The 27,745-nt window shown below is 48.8% G+C and overlaps 7 protein-coding genes across 7 annotated transcripts; 5 read left to right on the top strand and 2 right to left on the bottom strand.

The window, feature by feature from the left end:
• Nucleotides 1–2,987: 2,987 nt before the first annotated feature.
• Nucleotides 2,988–3,591, top strand: DFL_002520 (uncharacterized protein; the record flags this gene model as incomplete). Its single annotated transcript, XM_067631319.1, has 3 exons — nt 2,988–3,183; nt 3,289–3,364; nt 3,438–3,591. 3 exons carry the CDS (start codon nt 2,988–2,990, stop codon nt 3,589–3,591), a joined length of 426 nt encoding a protein of 141 aa, XP_067493875.1.
• A 1,527-nt stretch (nt 3,592–5,118) lies between these two features.
• Nucleotides 5,119–10,657, top strand: DFL_002519 (uncharacterized protein; the record flags this gene model as incomplete). The annotated part of the gene is made up of 5 exons (XM_067631317.1): nt 5,119–7,721; nt 7,776–7,928; nt 7,986–8,108; nt 8,166–10,102; nt 10,161–10,657. The coding sequence occupies 5 exons, from the start codon at nt 5,119–5,121 to the stop codon at nt 10,655–10,657; spliced, it is 5,313 nt and encodes a 1,770-aa protein (XP_067493874.1).
• Nucleotides 10,658–11,748: 1,091 nt separating this feature from the next.
• DFL_002518 (uncharacterized protein) lies at nt 11,749–12,717 on the top strand (the record flags this gene model as incomplete). The annotated part of the gene is made up of 1 exon (XM_067631316.1): nt 11,749–12,717. One exon carries the CDS (start codon nt 11,749–11,751, stop codon nt 12,715–12,717), a length of 969 nt encoding a protein of 322 aa, XP_067493873.1.
• A 747-nt stretch (nt 12,718–13,464) lies between these two features.
• On the bottom strand, nt 13,465–17,281 carry DFL_002517 (uncharacterized protein; the record flags this gene model as incomplete). Its single annotated transcript, XM_067631315.1, has 2 exons — nt 13,465–16,102; nt 16,164–17,281. 2 exons carry the CDS (start codon nt 17,279–17,281, stop codon nt 13,465–13,467), a joined length of 3,756 nt encoding a protein of 1,251 aa, XP_067493872.1.
• Nucleotides 17,282–18,126: 845 nt separating this feature from the next.
• On the top strand, nt 18,127–20,191 carry DFL_002516 (uncharacterized protein; the record flags this gene model as incomplete). Its single annotated transcript, XM_067631314.1, has 2 exons — nt 18,127–18,395; nt 18,460–20,191. The coding sequence occupies 2 exons, from the start codon at nt 18,127–18,129 to the stop codon at nt 20,189–20,191; spliced, it is 2,001 nt and encodes a 666-aa protein (XP_067493871.1).
• Nucleotides 20,192–20,550: 359 nt separating this feature from the next.
• Nucleotides 20,551–23,565, bottom strand: DFL_002515 (uncharacterized protein; the record flags this gene model as incomplete). The annotated part of the gene is made up of 3 exons (XM_067631313.1): nt 20,551–21,430; nt 21,497–23,223; nt 23,554–23,565. The coding sequence occupies 3 exons, from the start codon at nt 23,563–23,565 to the stop codon at nt 20,551–20,553; spliced, it is 2,619 nt and encodes an 872-aa protein (XP_067493870.1).
• Nucleotides 23,566–26,974: 3,409 nt separating this feature from the next.
• Nucleotides 26,975–27,742, top strand: DFL_002514 (uncharacterized protein; the record flags this gene model as incomplete). The annotated part of the gene is made up of 4 exons (XM_067631312.1): nt 26,975–27,252; nt 27,328–27,401; nt 27,463–27,549; nt 27,615–27,742. 4 exons carry the CDS (start codon nt 26,975–26,977, stop codon nt 27,740–27,742), a joined length of 567 nt encoding a protein of 188 aa, XP_067493869.1.
• Nucleotides 27,743–27,745: the final 3 nt, after the last annotated feature.

Raw genomic sequence — 27,745 nt, 5'->3', positions numbered from 1 at the left:
AACCAATGAAAATTTTGACGGATTGCACAAAGTAAAGCGTCGTGACTGGATCTGTAAGGAATAAAATTGCTATCAAAGATATAGCAATTCGTGCCATTGTTCTAATAAAGTCAAAAAATAATATTCCAAGTTGACATTTGTTAAATGCCTGGATTTAGGGCCAACTTTTAAAAAGGACTAAATTAATATCTGGCTGTAGTTAATTTGATTGTCAGGCCGCAGAGCTTCGCGTGCCTACGCAAAATACAACAAGGTCAACACAAGAGCGTCGGCCCCACAGGCCCCACAGACCCCTAGTGCCAACAACGAGTTCCGACACAACGATCCGGAAACTTCGGATCGAGACCTCAAGCAACCTCGGCCTGGCGCTTCGATACGCAGCCTTACGCTGAGGACCTTGTGTATATATAGAGACAGATTCCATCCTGTAGATAGCTCCTCGTTCGATAATTCTAATTCTATGGAAGATCACCTTTCAACTCGCAAGCCTGCGCATCCCGTGCTCTTACATTGGTACTGTAAATTAATGTAAAAAATGTTTCTCAAAAAACATTTCAATTAATTCTTTTATTGTTATAAAGTTATGCTATGTTATCTGCATCATTAGTGAAATATAACTCCACTTCAGTGGTAGGTTTTGTTTATTCAACCGATTTACTAAGCTATTGGTGACATTGGCGGGTGTCCTTTCTCATTACATTATTTTCAATTATTTAAGAACTGCCTTTTGTATCCACCGAAAATAGATTAAGTTCGACAAATTAAATTATAGTTGTTAGAGTTAGCATATGATAGTTTTCCAATTTCCCACAGATTTCCCCCACGATTCTGGAACGATTGGTATTTCTATTTTCCTGTCATGTTGAGAGTGAAGGTTACATGGACCCTGAACTCTAGCATTAGTGTCTTGCTCATTAATAGCTCGAAGTTTTCTTCAAGTTCACACAATTCATCTTGCATAATGAGCTGGCATCGATCTGGCGGCTAGCTCATCTAACCTTCATAGGACGAAAAATATTTTGCCACTCCCATAGAAACTTGTCGGAGTTGGACATCCTCATGAAGTCCTGGCCAGGGCTTGTTGCTGTAATTTATGAACAGGAGCTACAGATACATGCATATGCAACGTTCATCACAAAAATAGGATTTGTCTAGTCTAGGTCCAAGACGGGGCCGGGTCACCAAAAGAGAAACTGGCACCATGATAGTCTGGAAATTCTAGCTGTTTATGTGTTTGATAAAATTTACTAGTTACTTCAAGCTGCAACAGCATATTCTGGAAAACCTGATATAGCTCGTGGTTTTCAGTTCAGTATCCTATTATTTCCAAGGTCTCCAGATCACACTTGTTATACAGCACGCTATGCATTCTGCCTTGCCTGCGCAGCTTCACGCTCGTACACTTCAGGATACATGACCATATCCTTGTCATCTTTTGCATAACCAAGTATCCCGAGACTAAACCAAGTAGGGTAAGAAATTTTAAATTATCAATATTCACGGCTGAAGAAGGCACAGTTGTACAGGAGTATGTTCAAACCCCCACCATTTTAAAAGTATCACCGAGATTGCCCAACACGGCTATACAACAAGCTTTAAGCATCATTGAAAAACACATTACTTTATTGGACTCGGAATTAGAGAACTATAGTATTAGACCAAGCCCCCGGCATCCGTTTTCATTTGGGTGGAGTGATTGAGTTGAGATTCAAGACTAAAAAAGGAATCACAAAAGTCATTAGCGCTGAGCTGCCTCCATCCGGGTTAGAATAGCGTTAGCCGTGATATATTCATAGAAACCGATAATATTCGAATTAAGCTATATAATAATATAAAGGGTGGTAAGATATAGCTAGATCTACCAAGTCATTCCTTATTGTATTAGAAGCGATCAACCTTGAAGGATTTTGATCCATTCGTATTCCCTGAAGCGTTAAACCGGTTGAATTTTGTTTCATGAATTCCGGATCAGGTTTACAGACTATCGCAGCTAGGGAGCACTGCCCACGATATAATAATCTAAACCAATGTAAAACTCACCAGCGGACCCTATAAACTTGATAATGATGTAGATTTAAGCGAAGAATCTCGCCCTCTGCAGGTCCTGGAGCTCGGCCAGTGCGCACGATTGATGTCATTCGTACGGCTGAGTATACTGTACTGTTTCTAGTGTCTTGTTGGGTCCTTGCCTGAGTAGCAGCATCAGGCTGTCTGGTTCTGGTAATAATCCCTTCTTGTAAACCACCTGGAGAGCTAGCTTGTGTGTGATCCATGCCCCGTCTTGGTTAGTACAATTACTTCATGAGCTAGAGAGGACGCTCAAAAAGGTAATGTGGGCTCTGTGGCCTTCGAGTGTCTACCTTCTGGCATGTAGTTCGCCAGATAACAAGGGTATCCAAGCTCTAAGTTATAACGTCTTGACATGATTATTATATAAGCGCTAATTCGGAACATAAAATGGAGAGCCATGGGAAATAAGACCCATCCAATCAAGTTGCCCTCGTAACCCTTCAGCACTAATCAGCCTTGACGGGCTGAGAGAGTGTGTGTCACCAAGCCGGAAGGCTTGAGCCACACTCGACAAACGGTGTGTGCCGTGATGACAAAGGTCTCGCCACCCATTTACCACGCAACGCGAACGCCCAACACACCCTTCTTCAGTTAATGCGACACCGGGGCATTCAACATCCCCCGTACCAACCTTTTCATGAGACTGTGCATATAGAAATGGACTGTGTAATTTATGGGATCATATCTGGGTACGAGTCTATGGCCATATCATATAACCTTGGAACCATATGCGATGGTGTATAAATATCTCCTGATGCCGCTCTTCAATCATTCAACTTGCTCACCATCAGCCTTCCATCCTTCCATCCTTCCTTCCATCTATAGCTTCCTTATTTCTTCCTTCAAAGGTTTAATACATCCACAACTATCTTTTAATTGCCTCGAGAATTTTCCAGTTTGAAGCCCAAACAGTCAAAATGAAAATTTCTATTCTTTCCGTTGCAACCTTCTTCCTTGCTGCTGCCACCAGCGTCACCTCCGCTCCACTCGAAGAGGTGGTAAATATGAATCGACTCGATGCTAGACAAAGTAGCACCCAAACCATTGCGGTCTTTAGCAAGAACAATTTTGAAGGATTCAGGGATACAATCGAAGTCACTATCAACAAATGCCGTAAGTAACCAAGCCCTATTGGATAGTTGCGAAAATTATAAAATAAAAATAAAAAAATATTATGAAGGGTCATCAAAGTTCGTTCTGACAGTGCCATTTTTTTAGATGCTTTACCCAAGGGAGTTAGGGATAACGTCGAATCCGCCAACCTCTTTGGAAACTATCGGTGCACATTTTACCGGTAAGTCCCTAAATCCATCAAATCTCGAAATACTAAGAAGGCTATATCTGATACTCCGCTGGAAACCCTGCAGCCAATCTGATTGCCAAGGGGTTTCCGATACCAATGACAATGAGACTCGGGCCACCGGTGATGGCGGCGCAATTGAGGTTACGCGGCCCCATATCAAGAAGTTCAGGACTTTGGTCCGCAACCATGCTCGCAGCGTTAGATGCAGACCCCTCTGAACCTCTTGAGGCGTATTGGCGGGAGCGTTTGCCATGGAGAACATAATATTTGCTGAGGCACACCGGCTTGTATTCAAATGGGAATTTGTCCATTAAACTTCAACTTTAGTCATTCTTTTCTAGGTAGATCATTGCACACATTCCTTCGTTCATCTATAAGATTTACATGTACAACCTCGCCCTGTTACTTTACCCCCCAAAGAATTTTTTATATTCTATTCTAAAATCGATACTTTCCCATTAATAAATGAAGAGTATTTCATATCATAAGTAGCCTAGAAAACAAGAGACATTTGCGTCTACGTAACCGTTATCAACAGTAAAAACTCGTAACTAGGTATACACTCTCATGTGATACTTTAGCAACGGTGAACCGTCAGAAGATGAGGGCCCGTTGCTCCCCGCTTTAACGAAGTCAATCACCACAATCTCCGAGCTCCCGTGAAGCTAAATACAATAGGCTAGCCAGACAACTAATTATATCGGGTGTAGAATCATGATGCTGGTCGGTAGTTCGATAATAAGAAGGTGGGATAATACTTTCCCCGAATCATAAGAGTCAAAAAAAGCAGGACTACGATGTCAATGAACAATCGGTTGCTCTTTCTGGCCACGTATACATTCCGGGATAGAGCCTACAATCTTTTATCGGATAAATGTTTGTGGGCAATCGATGAATTGTGAATGGTATTCCAGTGGATGATAAGGAGTTTGGGTTGATAGTGTTGTGTTGTAGTACTTTATATATATGGTTATAGAGCACACCGTCTGGCCTCGAGACTAACTAAATTATGCGCGCGGTGAAGTTTGAATTTCCTATTGTGAGATTTGTTGGATTTTCAATTTTGGTGTACTGCACCGGCAAGGGATATTCCCTTCGAGTTTCAGCCGGCATGGCACATGGAAGACGAACCTCAATACGAATCGAACGGTCATATGCTACGTATCAAAATACAATTCGAAGTGCGATGGGTTTATTTATGGTTCCACCACAGTGACAGGTCCCCACATCAGCCCGATCAAAGCATGCCCTCGAATTGGCGCCCTCATTTGCGCGAACACGACGCAAGGATCTGGTTCCTGCGCTGTCATTGGTGGTAACACGAGTAAACATGTTCGAATTTCAGGAGTTAAGATACGCGTAAAGTGTTTTTTTTTTCAGCGACCGCTTAGACCTACTGACCTTCTTGCAGCCAGACATGGCCAGCCGAAACTCTCATTCCAGGTCCCGTTCGATCTCCGCCCACCTTAATTTTCCGTAATCTTCTCTATCTTTTCACGAGTTCGGTTTCCTTCCTTTAGAATCTCCGTTGCCCTTCATTCGCCTCGTCGTTCTTCCTTCCCTTCAAGTCGTCCTCGTTCAATTCCCCCTTTTTTTGTTGGTTTACGGCATCGGAATCGTTTGTATCGTCCACGTCCCCGTTGTTATGGGAAGCCTGAGCAAGTTCTCAACCCACAGCTTTCTTGTCTTCGCCATCTCCACCATCCAGTCTTCAACCTCTTGAAGACTTCACATTACCATCTACAATGACCACACCTTCGATACCTGAGTCGCGACCACCGTCCTCACCTTCCATGGATGTCACAATGGAGGATGAAGACGCGAACTCCAATGAACTCGACAATGTCGTCGCTCGACCCCCTACCCCTCCAAAACATACAGAGACCATCACAAACGGAGCCGTCACAACGGCATCATCGAGTTACATAGACGAGACACCCACATCATCCGCTGAAACCGCCCCAGCCGGCCAAGATCGTCGCGTCAATTTCTCACCATACATCAACTGGCATCAGCCCTGGAAGTACGATACCGAAGATGCCAAATATCCCCCAATCAAATCCATATCCCTCTCCGCGAAAGCCTCTCGACCCGTCAAGTCAATTCTAAAACCGTTCGAAAAGTCAATAATCCTGATAACAGAACAAATAGAAGGTCTTGACCCCGATAATCCAATGGCAGATACGAATACCCCCTTCGGCGAGTTGCTTGAATCTATAGTTCAGATATTGGCTTCCTCTGATCGAACTAAGAAATCCGATACCTATGGCGCCTTTGCTACTACCTTACGTGCGTACGACGGTGTACCGGATGTAAAGCTATTAGCCGACAAGCTCGACCTGATTCTGAGTTTTATCAGACGAGATTTTAATGCAAGGATACCAGATGTTGGAACTCCGGATACGACTTTAATCCGACAGGCCTGCAAGGTCTTGATTATTTTCTCCTACCTACCCGAAACCGTTACATTAATACCGGAGGAAGACATCAATTACTTTCTTAATTTTGCGATTGATGTTCTGGATCAGGGGACCTCGAAAGCTCTTTCAACAAATTATATGTATTTTCTGAGTCAACAAAAGTTTTCGCCCAGAATCATGACGACGGAGAAGGTTACAAGGATTTTGCAAGTGTCTAGCGCGTTAAAGGATAAGCAGAAGGGCAACAGTATCGACCTTGAGCGACTAAGTCTTTACGCAAAGCTCCTGGCACAGGCAAAGGGTGCGATGGTTCAGAATGCAGAATTATGGGTCGACCATGTGTTCCAAGGGCTGATAAGCACGGCTACACCGATACGAACACGAGCCTTAACGATTGCACAAGAAATGGAGAGAGAATTAGGAGGGGAGAAACAAATAGCCAGAGCGGTCATGAGACTATTTCCAACCAAGAAGGATATCGATTCGCAAGTGAGTTCACAGAAAAGTCCTCAAACCGGTACGCCGTCGAAGTCTCAAACCAGCACACCAACCCGGTCTCAGCTGGAGGATAGCAAGAAAAGGAATTTCATCCAAAACCGACTCGAGAAAATGCTTGAGACAAAGACCGAAGCTGTGTTTGTTCCACAGATTTGGGGTATTACAATTTCGTTACTCCGGGGACTCACCATACCGATAGACCGCTGGGAAAACTTCAGTCCTTTCCTAGGTATCATGTCGAAATGCCTAAACTCTTCAGAGCAGAACCTGAACGTTTTCGCCCAGATCGCATGGGCCAAACTCATATTTGTATCAGATATCAGCACCAATACCTCCAAAAAGAACTTTGATCTCCTGTTGCGACCTGCTATTGGCTACATAGACGAAGCCAAAGGATCGCGACACACAAAGCATGCGAAGAAAGCAGCGATCACGAACATACATACAATGTTGTACTATGGTTGCCGACCAGGGACTAATTTCAAGCAACTGGGGTTCTTCTGGGAAGCCTTGGTGGAGGGTGTGGTTGCCAAGTACCTCCTGACTTCAAATACCTTTCTGATCAGCGGGTGTAATATACTAAGTGCCCTATTCGGGGGAAACACAAAATGGACCGAGAATCGAGTTCTTGAAGGAACATATATTGCTGCTGATGAGATCCCAAGACTGGATCCCAAGTGGATCCGTGCTAACAGTACGATGATTTTCAAGACCCTCGAGGTCGCTGTGAGGAGCTGCCTCAAAACCAAAAAGGATAACGAGATTCCTCATCTAGCGATCTGGAAGAAGTTGATGGCGGCCATTGCTGAAGCTGCCAAAAAGGAAATCCGTATCTCAGCCGAGATGATGGAATTCGTAGCTAGCCTTCTAGGCTTCCTCAAACGCCTTTGGACAGATGGGTTCCGGGGCAAAGGGCCAACCCTCCATGAGGATAGTCAGTTTTTAACACACTTCGTCATCTTAGTCCAGCTTGCTATCCAGGAGCTGGGGACAGCCTGCTTCACAGAGAAATGGTTGGCCGAAGATGGCACCGAAAGCTTCCTAGCTATATCAACCCCATCCGGGAAGTTTTCGTCGGGCTCCAATCATGTCGTCCAACATCAACCTATCTGGCATCTCTTCCGGCTATTCATAGACCCCTTCAAAGGTGCGAGGATAGGCGAGAACTATGCAAGGCCGATCTCCAATATTCTGTCTACGTGTGTCGAAGCACAAGACTCTCGAAGAAAGAAGCTCTCGTTGCTAGCCCAGGGAATCGCGATCCTCCCGACACAGGATATAAGTCAAATCCATTTAACGGCGTGGACCATTCTGGCAAACATTTGCGATCGTGTTATCCCACGAAGGGAGAGGGATACCATGCCTGCAGGTGGGCTCGTCAATGGGCCGGAAATCCGTGATGCCCTGACAATCCTCGAATGGGGCTATCAGTAAGCCTCCCCTTCATGTACGCCACTTACTATTTAACTAACCAACAGTTGTAGGTTCTGCGGGCCTGAACAATTCATTTTCTGGAAGAAGCTTTACCAAACTGTGTACCAGACAGTCCAGCAAGAAAGCGGGATCGCATATCTTGGCCCAGCTCTTATTGATCCTCTTTCAGAGAGCATGAGGCTGCCCAAGATTGATGCTGAGTCGTGAGTATTTCTTTTGGCCGCGCGAACATATGGTAACGGACTCTAATCGCTTTACAGTACCGACACGCTTCAATACATCAATGCTCTGGCCTCTAGTATTCAGTATCCGACCACTACTGTCCAATACGATCGAGTGTACAAATCTTTGTTCGGCGATCAGGCCAAGAAGCATACTCAAATGTAAGTTTTTATCCATACCACCGCGATGCCACACATCGTAACTAACCTTCACGGCAGACCATATACTACGTTTTTCGAAGTGATGGGACAGGCTTTTTGGAGAACCATTGAGCTCTCCCAAGTCGACCTTAGCGAGGAAGGAAACACCGATATCATCGAGTTTTTCGATTGCATGCGAGAGGTCACGGAAAGGCTACCCAAAGAATCAGTTGCCCATATGGTATCGAGGATGCAGGACGGGTTCTCCCTTTGGCTATCATGTGAGGCACCAGCGGACAAGAATATCATCGAGCCGATGCAAGAGCTTTTGAAGGCCGTGTGCGAAGGCTTAAAACGAACGGAGTGCTTTCACTCCAATGCCCTCAAAACGTTTTCTCACCTTATAGCTGCTGGGTTTGAAAGCAAGCATAAGATGAACGTCGTCACCACGATCAACTTCTGGAACAAAACTTTCGGCAACCAAGAAAGTCTTGAATATCCTTCAAGAGTTCGGAAGGCTATCAGCAAGATTCGCTATTATGCGGATATCAAGCTCCCGACGTTCCCAGACTCCCTGGAGGACGAAGCCAACGCTCCACCACCAACCTTCTTGGATACTCAGATTTCAGACTTTGCGCAGCATATTCTATCAAGCCCTCCTAAAGCCGGAGCATCGCCACTGTTCTATCGCGACTTGCAGGCGCCTGTTTCCGCCAAGTCTTCCAAGGCTTCGTCGAATCCCAGCAAGCAGAGTTACCCCAAGCTTCGACACATGGATTCCCAAGTCGAATACAAGCCAATCTACGCTGACGAAAATGACGATCCGGATGCGATGGAATCCCAATTGATGACTGACCGCCAGAAGGAAGTCAGAGACAGGCAGGCAAGGGAGTCCGATTTATTCAGGGATCTTAATTCCGGATCTCCATCGAAGCATGACAAAACAAACGCCGGTACCTCGGGCCTACCGCTCAAACTCGATCTTAGGATACCGAATCCCACGAGCGATGCTGCCTCGTCTCCCGCGTTGGATCGTGTCATGTCATCTTCTCCTGGTCTGCCAACACTACCAATTAGTGGCAAGTTCGCGGCGTTAATTGACCGGGCAGTTCACTTCCCTACATCGGACGATCTACCTTCCTCTCCAACGGCCAGAGTTTCTCGAGACCCTTTCATGCCTTTACTGGAAGACATCCCTTCTTCGCCGCCGTTAGCGCCAGTTAATTCTCGCAAGAAGGAGGATCGAGTCGATGCGATTGATCTTGGAGACGGTGAAAAGATGAAAACCGTTGATCCTAGAAAAGTGGAATTATCACAAGGATCTAAGCTTCGTATTGAAACAGGAGAGCTTCCGCCAAACTTGACGGAGGTAGTCAAGGACGTCCCGAAGAGCCCGAGTGAGGCGATTGCGCTCCAGCTTCAGGAATACGAGCGAGTTGAAGGTGTGGTTATTGAACCAGTTGTGGAGGAAGAACGGGTGCCATCACAAGTTGAGGATATCTCCGTCCATCTCAACAGCCAGATGGATGAGGATATGGCTGAGCTAGCCGCAGTTACGGAGGAGGAAGGGGAGAAAGGGGTGGAAACCACCGCCCCAGAAAATCCAGGAACTGAGCAGGCGGAAGAAGGAATAGATGAATCCGAACTTGAATCGGTCTGTTCGATCCCCGACAGTCAACCATCCAGGGCTCCGAGAAGTCCTACCGCGGAATCGCGGGACCCAACACCAACATCAAGTCAGAGCAAAGGCCATAAGCGAAAGAGGAGCAAAGGTCAACCAATTGTGCCTCCCACACAAGACTCCGACCACGAGATGGTAGATTGTGTCGCTCCACAAGAAGAGCCCGCAGAAACATCAGCGATCCCTGCTGCCAAGGAAGAGGATGAAATCCCACCTCCTCCTGCTAAGAAAGCAAAGGCAGCCACCGGAGATGTCTCTCTCGTTGCCCCGGCCCGACAATTACCCCCTCGTGCTAGAAGATCGATGCTCGGTAACTCAGCTACTGGGGCAACTGGTAAGTTTCCCTCTCGAATTTTAGGAAAGATACAATCAGCTAAGACAGAAGCTAAAAGGCGTGCAGGAGCCTGCGAGTACCAGAAAGGGAACGACACCGCCGAGGCAGGTCAACAACAGCAACAGCAGGTCGGAGAAGAAGAAAACTGGGCACGCTGGCTTGCCTGGCGGCCCACCCGCGCGTCGAGGACGACCGCCCTCGGCTGCGTCATCTCTTAGCGTCCCTGACAGTCAGCCGTCAAGGAGAGGGAGAGGTCGACACGAATCGACCGGTTCACTTCCTTCTATGCAAGAGCTTGGAGATGAGATAGCACTCAGCGTTCAAGCTACACCAGTCAAGAAATCAGTATCTCCGGAGCCAGCGTCCGATTTCCAAGTTGTGGTTACGAATGAAAACCCTACGGCGAGTCTTTTAAGAAGGCTCGATTCTCTTTTGGAAGAGATGAAGGACCTAGAATTCTCGCCCGATGAACTTACGAAGATCGACGGAACTGCGTTTAATATCATGCACTGGGTGAGGGATAAGCAACAGCAACTTCGTGCTGGTAGGCAGTAGTTCTTTGGTCTTTCATATTATTTCTGTTTTTCTGCGTTTTGCTTTCTCTTACTTTCCCCATTACTATACATACCTTTATTCGTTCACGATGCTTTCCCCCTCCACTCCGTTGCCCTTCCTACTTTTTTTATCTGTTGCATTTTCGCGGCGTTTCAGGGTTCTGTGCGATGGCGTTCTGAGGATTTCTTTTTTGCATCGAGCAGGCATTTCAGAAGCGGGTTCCCTTTTCCCCTCCCTTTGACACAAAACCGAGAATATATTTATGTCTGGACTGTTTTAGTGTTCCTGACTATTATTGTTTAATGTGTACGTTACTAGTTTTTAACGGTTGGAAGAGGCGACCTTTTTATTCCTTTCGATTCTACTTGTTAATACTTTTACTTTCTTTTTTACTTTTTATATCGTGATAGAAGTTTTCATACTTTCTTTCCTTCTTCGTCCTTCTAGCCACCTACCCAATTAAGCTAGTATGTAGATAACCATTTTCTGACGATTTCGGAAGTTTAATTGGGCTTATCCGACCAGTTAACTTTTCGTTGGCGTCGGTGCTAGAGTGTATACGGCCTAGACAACGGGTTCCGGGTGGGTCTGGTCCCTGTCACCGTACTACCCGAGCCAAACCCAGGTTACACGGTGGGCCGACACATGCGACAACGCCCTTTTTTCAACATTACTTTCCGAAATGCCATCATGTACAGGGGCGGCTTTGGTTTTTTTTTCTATATTCCTCCGATTCGGCTTCGAAAGTGGATAGCTTTAGAGCTGAGCTTTAGAGTAAGGTCTTTATTAGGTTGGTTAGTTGGGATATTTTAGTAACTAATAAATTTATATAAGATGTCAAAGGAATAGTAATTTAGATGCGATACATTGCATCGGAATATAGGAATCAATTACCTAATATAATTATAACAAGCATCATGCACAAACCACAAACAAGGGGATAGATATCTCACCTCCTCTCTCCCTCACCTTCACCTTCACCTTCACCTTCACCTTCTATAATTACCATCTTCCATCAACCAATTGTCTCAAAAACCACCACCATCACCGCTTCACCCACCCCCTCCTCCTCCTCACCACCAAAGACCAAAATGCCACCCCTCCCCTCCATCCCCCGCCTCCTCCCCCCCACCCTCTTCACCTCCCTCCTCCAAAAAACACCCACCTACCTCTCCCCCCTCCCCCAAATAATCCCCATAAACGCAACTTGGTTCCTCCCCAACGATCCCCAAAAGCGTACCGGTCTGGCCTCGCACAGATCCCTTCGAATCCCCCACTCTCGTTTCTTCGACATCGACGGTATAAAAGACCGTACAATCGACCTCCCCCACATGTTGCCAACTCCGAAAACCTTCGTAGAGGCAATGAGGAAATTGAAGATACGAAGGGAAGATCATTTGGTTTTTTACGATTCCTGGGAGATGGGGATATTGGCTGCTCCCAGGGCGGCGTGGACGGCGAGGGTTATGGGTCACGGAGCGGTCTCCGTTCTCAATAACTTCAAAATCTACGTGAAAGAGGGATACGAAACCGTTAAAGGCGAGGAAGGGATTTCGGACTACGAAAAAAGGGAATTATCACCGGAAGAAGAATACCCTGAAAACATAACAGCGGACCTGGACAGAGTCGTCTCATTCTCCGAAGTCGCCTCTCTGGCCCGAGAAAACCTAACCCTCCCACCCGGCCGATTATCAAAGGACATCCAAATCCTCGACGCAAGGCCGAACGGCCGCTTCACGGGAAAAGACCCCGAACCCCGCGCCGGCCTCTCGAGCGGCCACCTCCCCGGCTCCCTCAGCATCCCATTCATCAGTTTACTAGGTCCCGATGGAGAATACCCGGATGGCGGGAAGTTGAGGGAGATACTCGAAAAAGCAGGTGTAAAAGACGACGGGAAAACAAAAATCACAAGTTGCGGAACTGGTGTTACAGCCACGGTTATTGATTTGGCGTTGGAAGAGGCGGGATTTGGGGAGGAAGGTGGGAAGAGGAGGGTTTACGATGGCAGTTGGACGGAGTGGGCCCAGAAGGCGGAGAAGGAGTTGATTTTGAAGGATTAGTTATATTATCGATTGTAATTACTTCAAAAGCGGCTGTTTATACAAATGATCGTGGGATGCCTATTATAGGAGGTACGCTACGAATGATGATGAGAGAGCAATGTCATGTATCCGTGCTGAAGTACACATTGAGCGTGATCGTTCTATCTTACCTGTTCAAAAGTGCAGTCTCATGCAGTACTTGACAAAAACACTAATGAAAAGCATCACAAGATTCTCATTACATATCACAGATTTAAACATACGGGACATTATATCGGACAGAAACAAAAAGAATAGCGCTCACGAAACTAGCCGTGCAAAATGCTCCGTTTGGCGGCTTAATCCTCTTTCATTCGTTAAATAAGTAATTATCAAAAAGAGAGCAGTGCACACGAAACCGGTCATACTCGATTTGGCGGCTCCATCATCCACCGTTCCTGTCTAGCTATATTACAAAAAAGTAAAACCATCAAAAATCGCTTTTAAAAGAAACCCCGCTATAAAGCCACACTTGCTATCGCTGCCTCAGTAATTAAAGAAACGAAAAAAGGTGGCTCCGGTGTGAAAAAGAAGCCCTCTATACAAGTCGAGCGGTAAAATAGAAAGCGGAGAGAAGAAAAAACGCCATATCCGTACGCCACCTGAACGCCCTGATAATACAGCCCAAGGCCTTCAAACAAAACCATATGTAAAAAGTAAAGCAAAAAAAAGTAAACATCCTTCACAATACCACGCCTTCCAAACCACACGCTCGCCATATCAAATTCAAGCTGACTGCGGTTGCCCTTTCTTGGCGTTCTTAGAACTACTGGGAGCGGATGGGATCAAAGATCCTTGTTTCGCAGAGGGGTTGGTGCCCGAGATACTATTTCGCCTGATACCGGTCTGTTGGGAGAATAATCCGATTTTGCTCGTCTTGGTTCTTTTCGCAGGTGGTGGGCTCATAACACCCTCCAAGGCTGGTGGCTCGCTCGTAACCTTCTCCTTCTTTTTCTTGGGGGATTCGGAACCGGCAGCGCCCCTGCCGATGGTCTTCTTCGTGGGAGACATCTCGGCCGCTTCTACCTCCTCGGTCCCTTGCTTCTTCTTCCTGAGCTTCCTAACGGATTGCTCGACCGTCCTGGGCTCGTCGGCTTCGGCCTTCTTCTTCCCCTTCCTGACAGACATCTGAATCATACTAACGTCCTCGATGTCGTCGTCTTCACCCTCAGGCTCAGGTGTATCCCTCTTGACCATAGCCTTGGCAGCCTTCTTCTTGTCGCCAGTGATCGCGAGAGACAAAACAGCCACGTTGGGGTCAATAGCCAAATCCGCTAACGGTACTCTATCCCCGTGGCGGGCGGCGGTCATCTCACCAGCAGCAGCGGTAGCAGTCTGCGCCTCTGGGGTGGCATCTCTAATCGCAGTTCTCTCGGGTGCCGCATTCAAGATCTGCTCGCGGGTGGCAGTCTTGGGGATCTCGTCGTCAAACGGGTACGCTCTCTTCTTCGGACTGGAGTTGGTCGGCACGTAATCTCTGTAAACGGAGATTTCTGTCTGGCCCCGAAGCCCTGCCAACAAGCTGGCGCTATAGATGTTGAAGGGGTCGAGCGCATTCTTCGCCTTAACTGTGGCAGCCAAAACGTCTGCTCCAATGTCCTCCGCTTCCTGCTTGACATCGTCGATGTTGTAACGAACAGTCGACGTCGACGTCTTGACTTGGTCGGCAACGGAATCCAAGCTCGACACCTTGAGACGGTGGTGTCGTTCGTTATGCTCGCGTGCCCTGGCCACAAACTCGTCCAGAGTTTGCATGTTGGCGGCGACGGACTGCATCTGCGAATTGACCAGCTGTATGGTCTCCGCATGGATGTTGTTGGCGGTCTGTTGGATGTTGCTGGCTCTGCCCTCGGTGGCAAGAGCGTCTGTCTGCAACTTCTTCTTAATCCCGTCGCGGGTGACGGAGAGCTCCCCCTTGAAGCCCTCCTCCGCCTCCGACCACTGGTTGATCCCAGAGCAGATGGTGCCGGTCGCAGAGGACAAACGGTCACTGGTGACCGTAAGTCCGGTCTGGACCGACCCCATCTTCTGGGCGAGCCGCTTGTCCTGCTCCAAGGCGTTGGTGGTGATCAGCTGGGTGATCTGGGCGGCAAGTTGCTGCCTCTCCAGGGCGGCTCTCTGGCTCTCTTCCGCCAGGGCGGCGGAAATCGAATCCGAGGCCGAGTTCTGAGCCGCAATGGCTGCCTTGTTGGCAGCCTCTACCTCCAACTTGAGGTCGTTGGCCCGCTGGGTCTGTGCAGCCAAGTGCTTGCTGCACGCGTCGAACATCGCCTTGAAATCCCTCCCGAGGCCGACGTAGGAGGAGCGCATCTCCTCCTTGAACCCCTCCAACTCCCTCACCACGTCCCCGGCGATCTTCTCCGCAGCAGTGGACATGCTACGCATGCCCTCCCCGACCTTGACCTTGACGTCGTCCCGAAGGACCTTGATCTCCTCCAGGACGAGATTCATCTCATCCGCGGCCTCGCGGGCGGTTCCGGTTGCCGACTGCCTGGCGACCTCCAGCTTCTCAAGGCCTTCGTCAAGGCTCGAGTAAGCCTTTGCGAGCTTGTCGGCCTGCAGCTGGATGAACGAATCCATCCGAGCCGCCACCCCGTCCTGGAGCTTCCCCTGCTCCTTGATGAACTTCTTAATCTCACCCTCAACAAGACTCGTGATATCAAAAGTCTGTTGTTTCGTGTAGTCCCAGGTGGCCTTGTTCTGCTCCTGGAGATCCTCCTGCCTCCCGACCTTGGCGTGTAGCCCTTCCGCATCGCGAATGGCCGCGGAGGCCACGGAAACAAGGTTGTGGGCCTTGGTGGAGAGTTCGGCCTCGGTGAGCTTGTAAGCCTTGGTGATGAGTTGTTCGTCAGACAGCTCTTGCCTGGTGAGAACCAGGGAGGTCTCCGTGCTGAACAGAGCCTCCCTGGTCTCCTCCAACGAGAGGGTCTGACTTTCGTACTCCTTCTTCAAGTCCGTAAAGGACTTGAGGTTCTTCTCCAAGTTTTCGCGAGCAGTTCGCAACTGCTGCTCCAGGACCGCGATCTTCCTCTCGTGCTCCTCCACCAAAGTCTTCCGGGTGTCGTTCTCCCTGTTCAGCTGCTGGAAGTGCTCCTCCGACATGTAAACCCCGTGCTTCTGCCTAGTGGCGTTCAGATCGGCCTTCAGGCGCTCGATCTCCGTGATGTACTCCTTGATGACGGCACGCTTCGTCATCAACTGGTTCATCTGGGGCTTGTTCTCGATATTCTTCGCAGTCGCCGCGTAGTTCAAAGTCGATATCGTCTCCTCAAGATTGACCTTGGCCGGCGAAACCGTGGCAATTATGCACGTCTTCGTACGACCACCGAGGGAATCTTGGAGCAAGCGAGTGAGCTTTGATTCTCTGTGATAACGTTTAGAATCGTGTCCATACACCCGATAAAATCATAGACAAAGAGACTCACCTGTACGGAATGTAGTTATTCTTCTCAACGAGCGCTGTGATAACCCTTCCCAAGCTCAACAAACTCTGGTTAATCATCCCGGCCTCCTTGGCCCTCTTATTCTCAGCTCCGGACCTTCCAACGCTCTCGGAACCTGCCAAATCGACGAGGTTCAACTTTCCAGTCCTCATGTACTCCTCTCCCACTGTGTTGGTATCCTTGACTTGAACGACAATCGTAAACACGGTATGACTACGACTGCTCAAGTCGTTGCACTTGGTCGCTGCGACCTGTCTCTTTCTGCTCCCTTCCTGAAGCAAAGCAACTCCAGCAGCTGCATTCTCGGCATATCGCTCCTCCATGCCGTTAATAACCACCCCACCTTTCTTCGAGGAATCTTCAAACATCTTCAACTTGATCGTGTCATCGACTGCCAAAAGATCCCTGAGTTCTTCATTGTAAAGCTCGATGAAAGAACACTTGACGGTATGCTCTCCTCGATCTGCATCCAACTGTGTGAATAAATTGTGCAACGCACGAGGAATTATACCAGCTCCATCGGAATATGTGTCAAAGTAAGGCTTCATATCACCGGTCATGGTATATGTCTTTCCTGTTCCTGTCTGTCCATAGGCAAAGACAGTACAGTTGTAGCCAGCAAGTACTTCTTCAAGAATAGGCGCAACGGCGTCGTCATAGATCATGCTTTGATCTGCTTCGGGGCCGAAAACGCGATCGAACATGTATGTTTTGTTGGACAAACCCATGGGGCCCATCGAAACCAACACTTCGTTGCCACGGGGACCGCCGGGCGTTGAAAGGATAACGGCGCTGTTTTCTTGGATCTCTCGGTCATTGCGACCTCGGCAACGCACAACGACTTGAACGTTTGTCTCATCTGGCGAACGATGTCGGGTATCCGGATTCTTTGTACGAGTGGTCGCTATCGACTCGGTTGGAGATCCAGGACGTGCCGTATTAGCCTGCACTGCGGGATTCATGTAGGCTGGGCGAGAAGATGAGGAGGCATTGTTGCCTGCTGCACGCGAAGGAGGACGGTTCTGGGCGCTGCTGTTAGAACCTTTAGCTGAGGCGTTCGGTTTGCGGTTCGGACCGCGTGCTCCGTATCTCGAGCTCATTGTGTGAGTGTTTGTGGTGGTCCAAAGACGGACCCTGTGATGTAGGACGTGTTGTCCGAAGTGTTGTTTTTGTTAACCAATTGACCTCGATAGACGGATTGGTAACAGGAAGCCTCAGCACAGAGCGATAGGCGAAGGATGTCGAACACGTCGGAGAGAAAGACAAATGTCAATGGAAGAGGAAAGGTTTGAGACGGAGAAGGCCCCGGTAGGCTGGTTGGTATCAAGAGGGGTAAGTATGATACTTGCGAGAGCAGCAGCGGGGTGTTGGTGGATCGCTATCGAGTAAAGTGATGACAGCTACCGGTTGATATCAAACTCGTCGTGGGGGAGACGAAGCCGTATCGATCAGGATGAAGCAACAGATGATGACAAAGGCATTCAAGATCGGAGATGAAGTTCGAGTGATATGCAAAAGTCCGGGGTTGATCAGACGAGATGCAAGGATGATGTTGATGTATGTACAGGAGAAGACTTCTTCGCGTGATTATTTTGTGGGAGGATTATTGACAGGTAACAAGCAAGAAACAGAAACGGGACCCGAACTCAAGTGCTGTGCGCGACGATCAAATGTGTTGCATCCGTCGAACATGTCAACAAAAAAGAAATAAACATCCTTCCCGATCCGGACTAGCCTTCTCGCTTAACCCGAACCTCACACGCAACACATTTTGTGGTTCCTGTTTCGGATTTCAACACTAAAATTTCTGGAACCTCAAAGCCTGTTCCTCTAGTCATGGACCCCACCATGCCAGTAATGGCACCATATAGATAAACTCGAACAGAACGACCATCCCCAGGGACAGGAGGGTCCACCCTCTCAGCCCCCTCGATCGAGTATCCCAATGGAGGCCGCAAACTCAATCCGCTTCCGCAATGCCCTCGTCTTCCTACGACACCAGCTACGGAGCACCTACGCCTCCCGTCCACTCCACCAACAGCAATGCCGTACCAACGTCAACTCTTCCAACCCCCCGGTCAGGAAGAACTTCCAAAAGGACTCGATGGCCAAATTTATAAACCAGGGTATCGGCGACATGAAGAACATCACCCATCCTACCCCGGGGTTGCTCCGGACTCTAGAAGAAAGAGGGTTTCTGGGCCAGTTTCACGGGTACACCTTTTCCCAAATACCGCCTCGTGAAAACCTACGATAGTCTAATGAGCGAAATGTACAGTAACCGCGAAGAATTCGTAAAACTCACAAACGGCGAAGTAATCCACATCTACGCCGGCGCCGACGCCACCGCCTCCTCCCTGCACATAGGCCACCTGATGGTCCTGATGCCCATGATCCACAGCATGCTCCACGGCCACCGAATCTCCCTGATAGTCGGCATCGCCACCGCGCGCATCGGCGACCCTTCCGGCCGCCTGACCGAACGGGCAGGCATGAAAGACCGCCACCTGGGCGAACGTACCTTCCGCCACGGCACCGAAATAACCCAACAGCTCTCCTCCCTCCTCAAAAACGTAATAAACTACGCCAGAGAACGAGGATACGAAGAGAAAAAAATAGGAAGAAGGCATATAACTTCAAATCTTCAATGGCATAGAAACGTGGGGATTATAGATTTCATGCAGATAGTAGGACATAGATCACGGATCGGGGAGATGATGTTGAGAAAATCGGTGTCGGAAAGGTTAAAATCCGAAGAAGGTCTTTCGTTCTCCGAATTCTCGTATCAATTGATCCAAGCGATGGACTACTGGCATCTGTTCTCAAACCTCGGTGTGCGTTTACAAATCGGCGGTTCGGATCAATGGGGTAACATCACCGCCGGCTGCGATCTAATCAACAGAATGGTAAACGAAGCGACGTGGATAGACGAACAACCGACCCCATCGCTAATCAAAAACATGGCAAAACCGTACGGCCTAACGGTCCCCCTCCTCACCACCAGCTCCGGCGAGAAATTCTCGAAAAGTACGGGAGCGGGGAATATCTGGATTTCGGCTAGTAAAACCCCGCCGTTTAGTTTATACCAGTACCTGTTGAACCGGCCGGATGATGTCATGGAACAGTGGCTGAAGTACTTCACACTCCTTCCGATCGAGAAGATCAATGAGATCATGGTGGAGCAGAAGGAACACCCGGAACGGAGACCGGCGCAAAAGAAACTCGCATACGAAATGATAGATTTGCTCCACGGCCCTGTTGTCGCGAGGAAATGCGTTCAGACTACGGCTATATTCTTCGGACAAACCGATGAAGCGGATGGACTGGCAAAGCGGGAGGAAAAACTAAAACAAGGTCTGACGGGATCCGACATCGAGGGTATCAGCGCAAGACCGTTCTGGGAACCTGTTCTGGCGGACGAAGTCATCGGAAGTCCCTTGGAGAAAGCACTGGTGGCCGGCGGAGTCGCACCGAGCAACTCCCAAGCCAGAACGCTATTAAAAAGCGGAGCCGTCTCCATAGGCCCGCACCTACGACAAGTCAAACTAGCGGACGAAAAGATACTCCTAACCCCAGACGATCTGATCGACGGAAAAATCCTCCTAGTCAAAATCGGCAAGAACAAACTCCACATAATGAGAATGGAAACCGAACTCACAATGAAGCAAGCGATAGCGGAGCGGGAGGACCCGGAAGGGACGATAGAAAACTCAAAACCAAAGGCGGAGCTGCGGACGCGTCGACAGCGGAAGGCGTTGAAAAGGAAAGAGAAAAAGGCGAACGCGGAAGCGAGGAAGGTGAACAGGAAGCGGGTAAAAGTAACATCCAAAGCCCTCGAATCCGAGAAACGACGCGCAAGCGATCGGCCTATGGGTGAACAGGAGTTCGATAGTCTGTTGCGGAAGGCGCTGGACCGGGCGGAAAGGAAGGCACCCGGCAGCCGGGATATCGCAAATCGGATTGAATTCAAGGGAATGCGAATGAATCGGAAGCCGGAGTCGCAAGACTGAATGGCCCCGGAAGGTTCGCATCCCAGGATAGGAAGACGATGTTCCCTCCGTAGTTCGAGTGCTTGCTTCGCAACCTCAAAACCTCAACTACCCATCAGGTGCTGTTTGTGTACATATATCCGACGATGGTAGTTTCCACTGTATATACGCTTGGACATTCACTTGAAAATTTCACGGAAAAATCGATAGTGTTCGTACGCCTCGAGATCACCTCGGGCATTCATGCATTCGCGCGGGACGGGGGACTCCCGCCTAATACTAAAACCACTCGCTAACATAGTAATACAAAAACAACAACCCGAATGACGGGCTCGCTCGATCGTCGGGACAGCGGGTGGGCACATCCCCTCTTCGGGGGTTCAAACGACCGACACCCCCGCCTTCTTCTCATACATCAGGATGTAAGCCTCCTGCCTGGCCACCTCCTCCTCCGTCACCGCCTGTACCTTCAAATCATCAAACCTCAACCACCCCGCCTCCTCCTTCGCATATGAAATATAATGCCCCGTCGTCGACTTGTCCCCTTTATGCACCACCACCCCGTACAAATCGTATAGCCCCACCTCCCCCTCCCCCTCGCCGGCACAGGCCTTCAGATCCAAATCCCTCATCGGGAACCCAACGTGACCTCTGACTTTCCTATTCTCCCCGTTCTCCCACAAGAACCTCTTCAGCTCGATAACCACATTCCCGCCTTTGGGCCGGATGTTATGTCTCATGCTCCGCCCGTTGTCGACACCACACTTCGGACAAGCCTTGAGCCTCTCCCCCGAGGCCGAGATGTACGAGTCAGGAGCCCACTCCTGCCGTTCGGGTAGCGCGTAGTTCTCGAGGTGCTGGGAGAGCATGGAGTCCTCGAGTTTCCCATGTACGGGAACTACCCTGCAAATGGGAACCTCGAGTTCCATGCACTTATCCTCACGCTTGGTCGTCTCGTGGCAGTTGTTACATTCGAATATGGTGGAATGGACACCGCCGAAGGTGTTATCGATGATTTCGGGAAGCGTGTACCCGTCGACGACGGGCGATGCTTCCTTCGCGAGGGCTTGCAAGATCAGGAGCAGGAATTCGTGCGCGTCCTGGACCACGTTGGGGTCCATGGTCGAGCCATTTTCGGTCTCGAGGTTTGCGCGGAGGGCGGTCCAGAATTGGTCGGATGCGACTCCGCTTTTCTTGCTGCCGATGTCTTCGTCGAAGAGAAGTTCACGGATGAGAATGCCAAATTCTTCTCCGAGTTTTCTGAAGGATAAATGAGCAGTCAGTAAAAATTCGGGAAATGTGAATAGAGACGAGCGTGCAACCTACCCCTTCAACATTGGAAACAGCACCTCGGCAGTCTTCTCCGACGCCCTGGTCCTCCGGACGCACTGGCTCTTCGGCTTCGGAGCCTCCTTTTCCTTCCGCTTCGAACCCGCTGGGATTCTCGCAAAGTCACAAGCGAGAAAGTAGTCCCGAAGGGACTTCGTGTGCGCTAGCATCTGTAAAACGACGTTGATGTAACACGTCGCGCCAAGGTTGGACAAACCAAGACTGTGTTCGTGCTTTAAAGGTCTTGGAACCCGCTCCTCGCTCGTCGTTACTATTTTCTGCTTTCTGTGGATGTGCGGATGGAACGTCGGTTCTTCAACCGAGTTTTTCTTCTTCGGTGCTCGGTTTTCTACAGCAACGGGCGGAAGGATGGGAATCTTAGGGACAGCAAGAGGGATTGTAGCAGGCGGAGGGCCGATTTCAACACTGGGGAAAAGGACTTCCTGCTTTTTAATCTTGATGGGTGCTCCGTTGAGACCCTTTCGGATCTTGATGACCGGATTTCCATCTGCATGCGTCTGCTGCGACCGTCTGTGCTTAACATACGGCTCGCCGGTGATGGGATCGATCTTCCTCGGTCTCCCTCTGCCCCTCTTTATGGGGAGATGGTTAGCAGCCGTAGGTCTAAGTTCTTCGTGCGATGGTGTCGTCTTGAATTTCAGTCGAATGATCCTCGGTTGGATTTTAACCGGTTCCTCGGAAATCTTCGCTTCGGCACGAATCAAATCCACCGTCTTTTTATGCTCTGGGGATTCAGACTGTGCAAGTCTAAGTGATGACCTCCTCTTCGCCGGTGATGTCTTTGTCGGGTTGTCGGTATTGGATCCTGTTCCTCCTCCTGCTGCTGCCGCCGCTGCCGCCTGAAGTTTCCGTTGCCTCGCTAGCTCCTTTTGCTTAAGTTTCCATTCCCTCTTCTGTTTCTCCAATGCTATCTGCGCCTCCAACCTCGCCGCCTCTTTCTCAAGCGTCTCCTTTAGCCGTAGTTGATGTAGTAATTCGTGATGCGACATATACCTCTCCTCAGGTGGCGTCTGCGGTGGCGATGCAGGTTTCTTCTCTACCTCAACTTCCTCGTCGTCGTCGTCGTCGTTGCCTTCTTCTTCGTCATCATCTCCAACTTCCATGGGTCGAATATCACCAGCCCCATCGAACGTTCCCGAGGACGCAAAGTTCTCAGAAGTCTGTGATAAAGAATCCGGAGGGGTTCTCGCATCTGCAGACGGTGCGTTGAGAACAGCAGAAAGGGACATCGAAGATCTTATCTTCATGAAGGAGGTATCTCTGTTTGATGAGGAAGAGGATGAAGAAGAAGCAACGTAGGGAGATATGATATCAACAGTATCACGGCGAAGTGTGAGTGAGCCGTTACAATTGTTGTTGTTGCTGTTGCCGGTGTTGTTGTTTCCGTTGCCGTTGCTATTAAGTTTTATTTCTTCCATAGTGCAGACGGGGTCGAGAAAGAAATGTGATGATGACTTGACGGGCAAGATGGTTGCAGCTGCAGCAGGGGGGTTAGGAAGCTGCTGCTGCTGATGATGATGGGAGTTGAAGTAAGTAAAAGAGGATGAAGCGGATGAAGCGGAGGTTGAAGAATATTGAGAGGTGGGAGAGACTGGTGGTTCCGTCGGTGGTGGAGAAGGGAACGGGTAGAGTTGTAAAGAGGAAGAAGAAGACGGTGGGTGTGTGTATCTTCTTCTGAACTTTGGAAATGCCATTGATCGGGTCTGCACGGTCATAACCCAACGACGCGGACTGGTTAGCGGTCAAGGAATCGAGGACATCTTTCGAATCAACGTTTAAACACGCAGTACAGCAGCAGAACATTTAAGTAGCGAGCAATGTGATGGAATAGCCGGCTTCATAAAAGATCATGGAGACCGCAATCGCGGCGGGAGGAATCAAATAGCGATCAACGATACAACGGACGATTTTTAAAACTCTTCGATCGAAGAACGGGAAGGGAAGGGAATGGTCATGAAGTCCCACGACGACGATCTCCGAACAATTATACGATAGCATTCGAATACTCATCACAACGGACCAAAGAAACTTACAGAAGTTGACATAATTCTCTAATGATGAGCAGTACCTCCCACGACGTATATCGACATATACGCGACTGGCCCTTTCCCCGACGAGGATAACTCTGCCCTCTTCTTTCCTTTTGCCACAAAAATATCTTTCTCACTTTTTATCTATCTCCTGTTTCGAAATTCGTGAGAATCCTGTATGCAGCCGCCCAGCGGGAGGAACATGCAAAATGAACCTAGAATAAGTCCAATGTCGGAGTCTCCGTGAGGGGTGATGTGTCGTCTACTGGGTTTATGATAAATATATAGACGGGAAGGAATATAGGTACGTAGGAAAGTAGGATAGGAAAAGTTGGATTTTAACGGGCACGCCTCGAGGAGTGTTGTCTATTGTCGAAATCTATGGATATGGTATCGAACAGCAAGGAACTAGCAGTAGTAGAATTTAAAGAACCGGGTATCGTATTCGAATTCGCGGCTTTCGAACAAGCAAGTCTGTCGTAAATATTCGGAAAGGAAATTCGTGGGTCGTTACAGTCGAAGTTGAAGGCGAAATATTTACTGGGAGACATGAAAACGGACGTGGGGAGGGAAGTAAAGTACCGTGAGGTTCCGTCGGACTGCCTCTTGATCTGATCCGATCCGATCTGATCTGATCTTTTTTTTGGAGACAATGACGAAAACTAGAAAGTAGATCGATTGACAGATCAGATTAGCGGACTGTCTTTTAATTTCTACGACGATGTTAAAAAAGGAATGTTGATTGCCAGCACGTTTCAAGGCGGCTGATCTGAGAGCGAGCTGCTGCTGCAAACGCTTTCTCCTGTTGAAGTTTGAAGAAACTCGAAGTTTTGAACCGCACAAGACAACAACTTCTGGTGTAATGTAACTCACCGGACCTCGAAAAATGGTTCCACAAGCTTTAAAGAAAGCAAGATAATAATGATGATGGTGATGATGTAAAATGAATATATATCCTCGCGGTTTCCCCAGTTAATTTTTTCCGGGGCCGAAGAGTTGTCCCACGGGCGTGTGTAGATTTGATCCAACGGTGCGGTGTGCAATAGGCGGGTTTTTATTTTTCTGGAGTTGGATAATTAATGTTTAAGAGGCAGGAGAGGCAGAAATGCCATGTCAGGTATGGTAGAGAGCGCACACGAGCCAGAGCCAGCCTTGCAATTGCAATTGCAGTTGGATCGAAAGAGAAAAACCGACCGAGGAAGAGACACTAGTCAGGAGCGGACGGAGCACGGCCAGAAGGAAGGGAACCCCAGGAAAGTCAATTGGGTTCTATCCAATTGACAAGGTCTGACCTGACGTGTTCCGATAATTGCTTAGCCAGTTGGATCGATCAGAGTTATAACGAGAAGAGTAGAGAGGAAAAAAAAGGTATCGTGAAGGCCTAGAGGAATAGACGACCTGGCCTAGAGCCCTGGCGGATCTGATCTAGTCCGGTCCAGTCTTCTTTGAGCTACCCGTTACAATGCAAGCAACTAGTTACCGGACTGTACTGTACGGTACGTAGAACTACCAATTTTTACAGAACTCAAGTAAAGAAAGGAAAAAAAAAAAAAAAGTAAAACACACCCCAAAAAAAGGTTTTGTCAGACGTCAGAGGGTTTGGGACCAACTGGCTGAACTAGTCGGCTGGCGGAGTGGAGGGGTCAGGATTAAATTCGACGTCGGCGGCGGTAGGAAAAAAGGACGTCGAGCGAGGATGCAGGGAAGTGCTCTCGAACAAACGCAGGAGCAGGAATCAATGGGGAGGATTTTTGAAGCCCAGAGATTTTTTAGCAGTTCGATTGCCTCGAACAGAAGGAAGTTGCCTGTTCTAACGTTTTGATTCGACTGCTTTGCCGGGGAGCTACGGAAGGCGGGTCCTCGTCAGAGAATGGCTCAGAACAACCTGCACCCCAAAGGGTCCTAAATTTTATATATAATGAGGCACAAGTTGGCCGACAGGAGAGGGAATAAAAACAAAAACTTCAAGGCCGAAAAAAAAAAAAAAAAAAAAAAAAAGGTCAGCCTGCAGCTGCTCAGGCAGTCTTGCGGTTCATTTAAGATTCCGTGGCCTCGTTTAAGGCTTGAGTTAGGAGAACCTGCGGCCAGATAATCCCCAAATCAAAAATCCCATCCCACCTTGCAAGAAGTGCTTACTCAAGTTATAATCAACGTCGGATCCTCTTTGTTGTTATCGATAGTTATACCTAAGCAGTTAGACATGGGAGGGTGCCAGATATGACTGCATGATACCCCGGATTTTCACTGTTGCCCCGTAATATGATACGATAGGAGACAAGAAGAGATGCAGAAGTCGGGGGCGGTTATGAGCATAAGATAGTACCCGAGCGTGCGTATTGCATTTTAGGATATTGCTGACTTACATGAGACTGTCGACAGCCCGCTCTCTTGCGCGTCAAGAAGGATCGGTGGGAATATACCACAGACGAATGACATATTATGCACAAATGACCGGCCGACTGCAAACGCCGGTTTCAGCCTGTCACCCACGCGGGCACCGGCGTGGCCTCGAGTTCGAGCCTCGTGGCAAATGCTTCAACGAAGGCGGGGATAACTCTTATTCATTCCTATGACATATAATAACCTGAAGATATCTCGCCGCTCCTGTTAGGATTAATAAATCACCACGCATCTAACATTCCTCATCGAGGCCGAGAAGAAAGAGAGAAAAAAGCCCAGCAAAACGGTGGAGCGTTTGCTCGTCCAACCCGCCAAGTCAAAGGGTTTTAGGGCACGAGCACCCTTTCCTCGTATTTTAGTAAAACTGGCAATTGGTATTCTGCAAAGTAAAGTTCGCTGTTTCTTGTTATATTTCACTCGGCGTTCGTCAGAGCACATGGCAGGCTTCTTGCAGTACATTTTTACAGGGTAGCTAGCCAGCCAGCTCCAGCTATCCCTTCAGGATGGCCTTCGAGGCCGTCATCGCAAGGTCAATACGACAAGGGTCCATCCTCACCTATCGTCCGATAGACGTAAGCGGCATCCATCGATGCGCCCCGACCGAAGGGATGGTGTGGGCCGCACCGTTGCCGCATTCCCCACACACACGCCGCCGCACGTCCTGTTAGGAACATGAAACGGGATTGATCCGGAGGCGAGATCTTCTGTCCCGACGGCAGGCACCTAATCCCTGTCACATATGGAACAACCCCCATCGTGATCGTTCGAATTGATCCGGAGACTGGATATTAATATTTGATAACATGCTGGCTTTTTCTAGAATTATTAATGGAAAAAGGTCCTTGTAGAGGATTGCGGGTATATAAGGAATCCAAGTCCTGGGTGTTGGTTATGAGGATCGTCTTCTGTTATTATATTCTTGAAGTATTAATACGTAACTGCGCCGTGAGAATCGACTCTTCTTTTCGTTCTGCTCGCAATATACATCTCTAAAATCCTCAATCCCCAAATTGTATACTCCAAAATGCGCTTCACACCCCTCATCCTCGCCACCATGCTCGGCGTCGCCAGCGCCGGTAAAAACGCCGTTCTCCGCCCGGACGAGATCGTAGATTCCAGACCCGTAGATCCATCTGAACTCTCAGACCTCGACGTCCCGGAATTAATAATCGAGAAACTGGTAGAAATACCCGTGGAGGAATGTACTTACAGGTCCGGACCGGGATCCGTTGTTATCACGCTATATAACGGAGAGCTTTTGAACGGGAAGGTTATCGATAAGAGTTGGGATAATAACGATCCGTACGTTACTTTTCTTTGCGAGGTTGATGTCCGTGTGGGGATTGTTAGGTGACTAATGCGTTTTGATGTTAATAGACATCAGTTCCAGTTGGGTACGCCGTTGGTTATCGAGGGTTTGCAGAAGGGTATCGAGGACATGTGCGTGAACGGTACGTGCTCACCTGCTATCCACTTATATATCCCACACAATACTAACGTACAATCCAACAGAGGTTCGAAAAGTCACAGTCCCTTCCAGACTCGCCCACGGCAAAAAGATCGGTGGCGGCGGTCTCATCCCAGCGAACGCGGCCCTCGGTCAGTTCCCCTTCCCTCTGTTGTATAAATTGACATATCGTACTAACATGCCACCCCCTCCACAGTCTACAAGATCAAACTCATCGGCCTGAAGCCTCCAATGTACATTCACCCGGAGTACAAGAAACCCAACGTAGAAGCAGTAAAGACCGCGGTTCCGGTTGCATCTGATGCCGCCAAAGATGAGTTGTAAACG

The sequence above is a fragment of the Arthrobotrys flagrans genome (assembly GCF_004000055.1).
Source record: "Arthrobotrys flagrans strain CBS H-5679 chromosome Unknown unitig_3, whole genome shotgun sequence".
In the NCBI taxonomy this organism is placed as follows: domain Eukaryota; kingdom Fungi; phylum Ascomycota; class Orbiliomycetes; order Orbiliales; family Orbiliaceae; genus Arthrobotrys; species Arthrobotrys flagrans.
The sequence above is the reverse complement of the archived record's forward strand: the minus strand, read 5'-3'. Positions and strand labels throughout refer to the sequence as shown.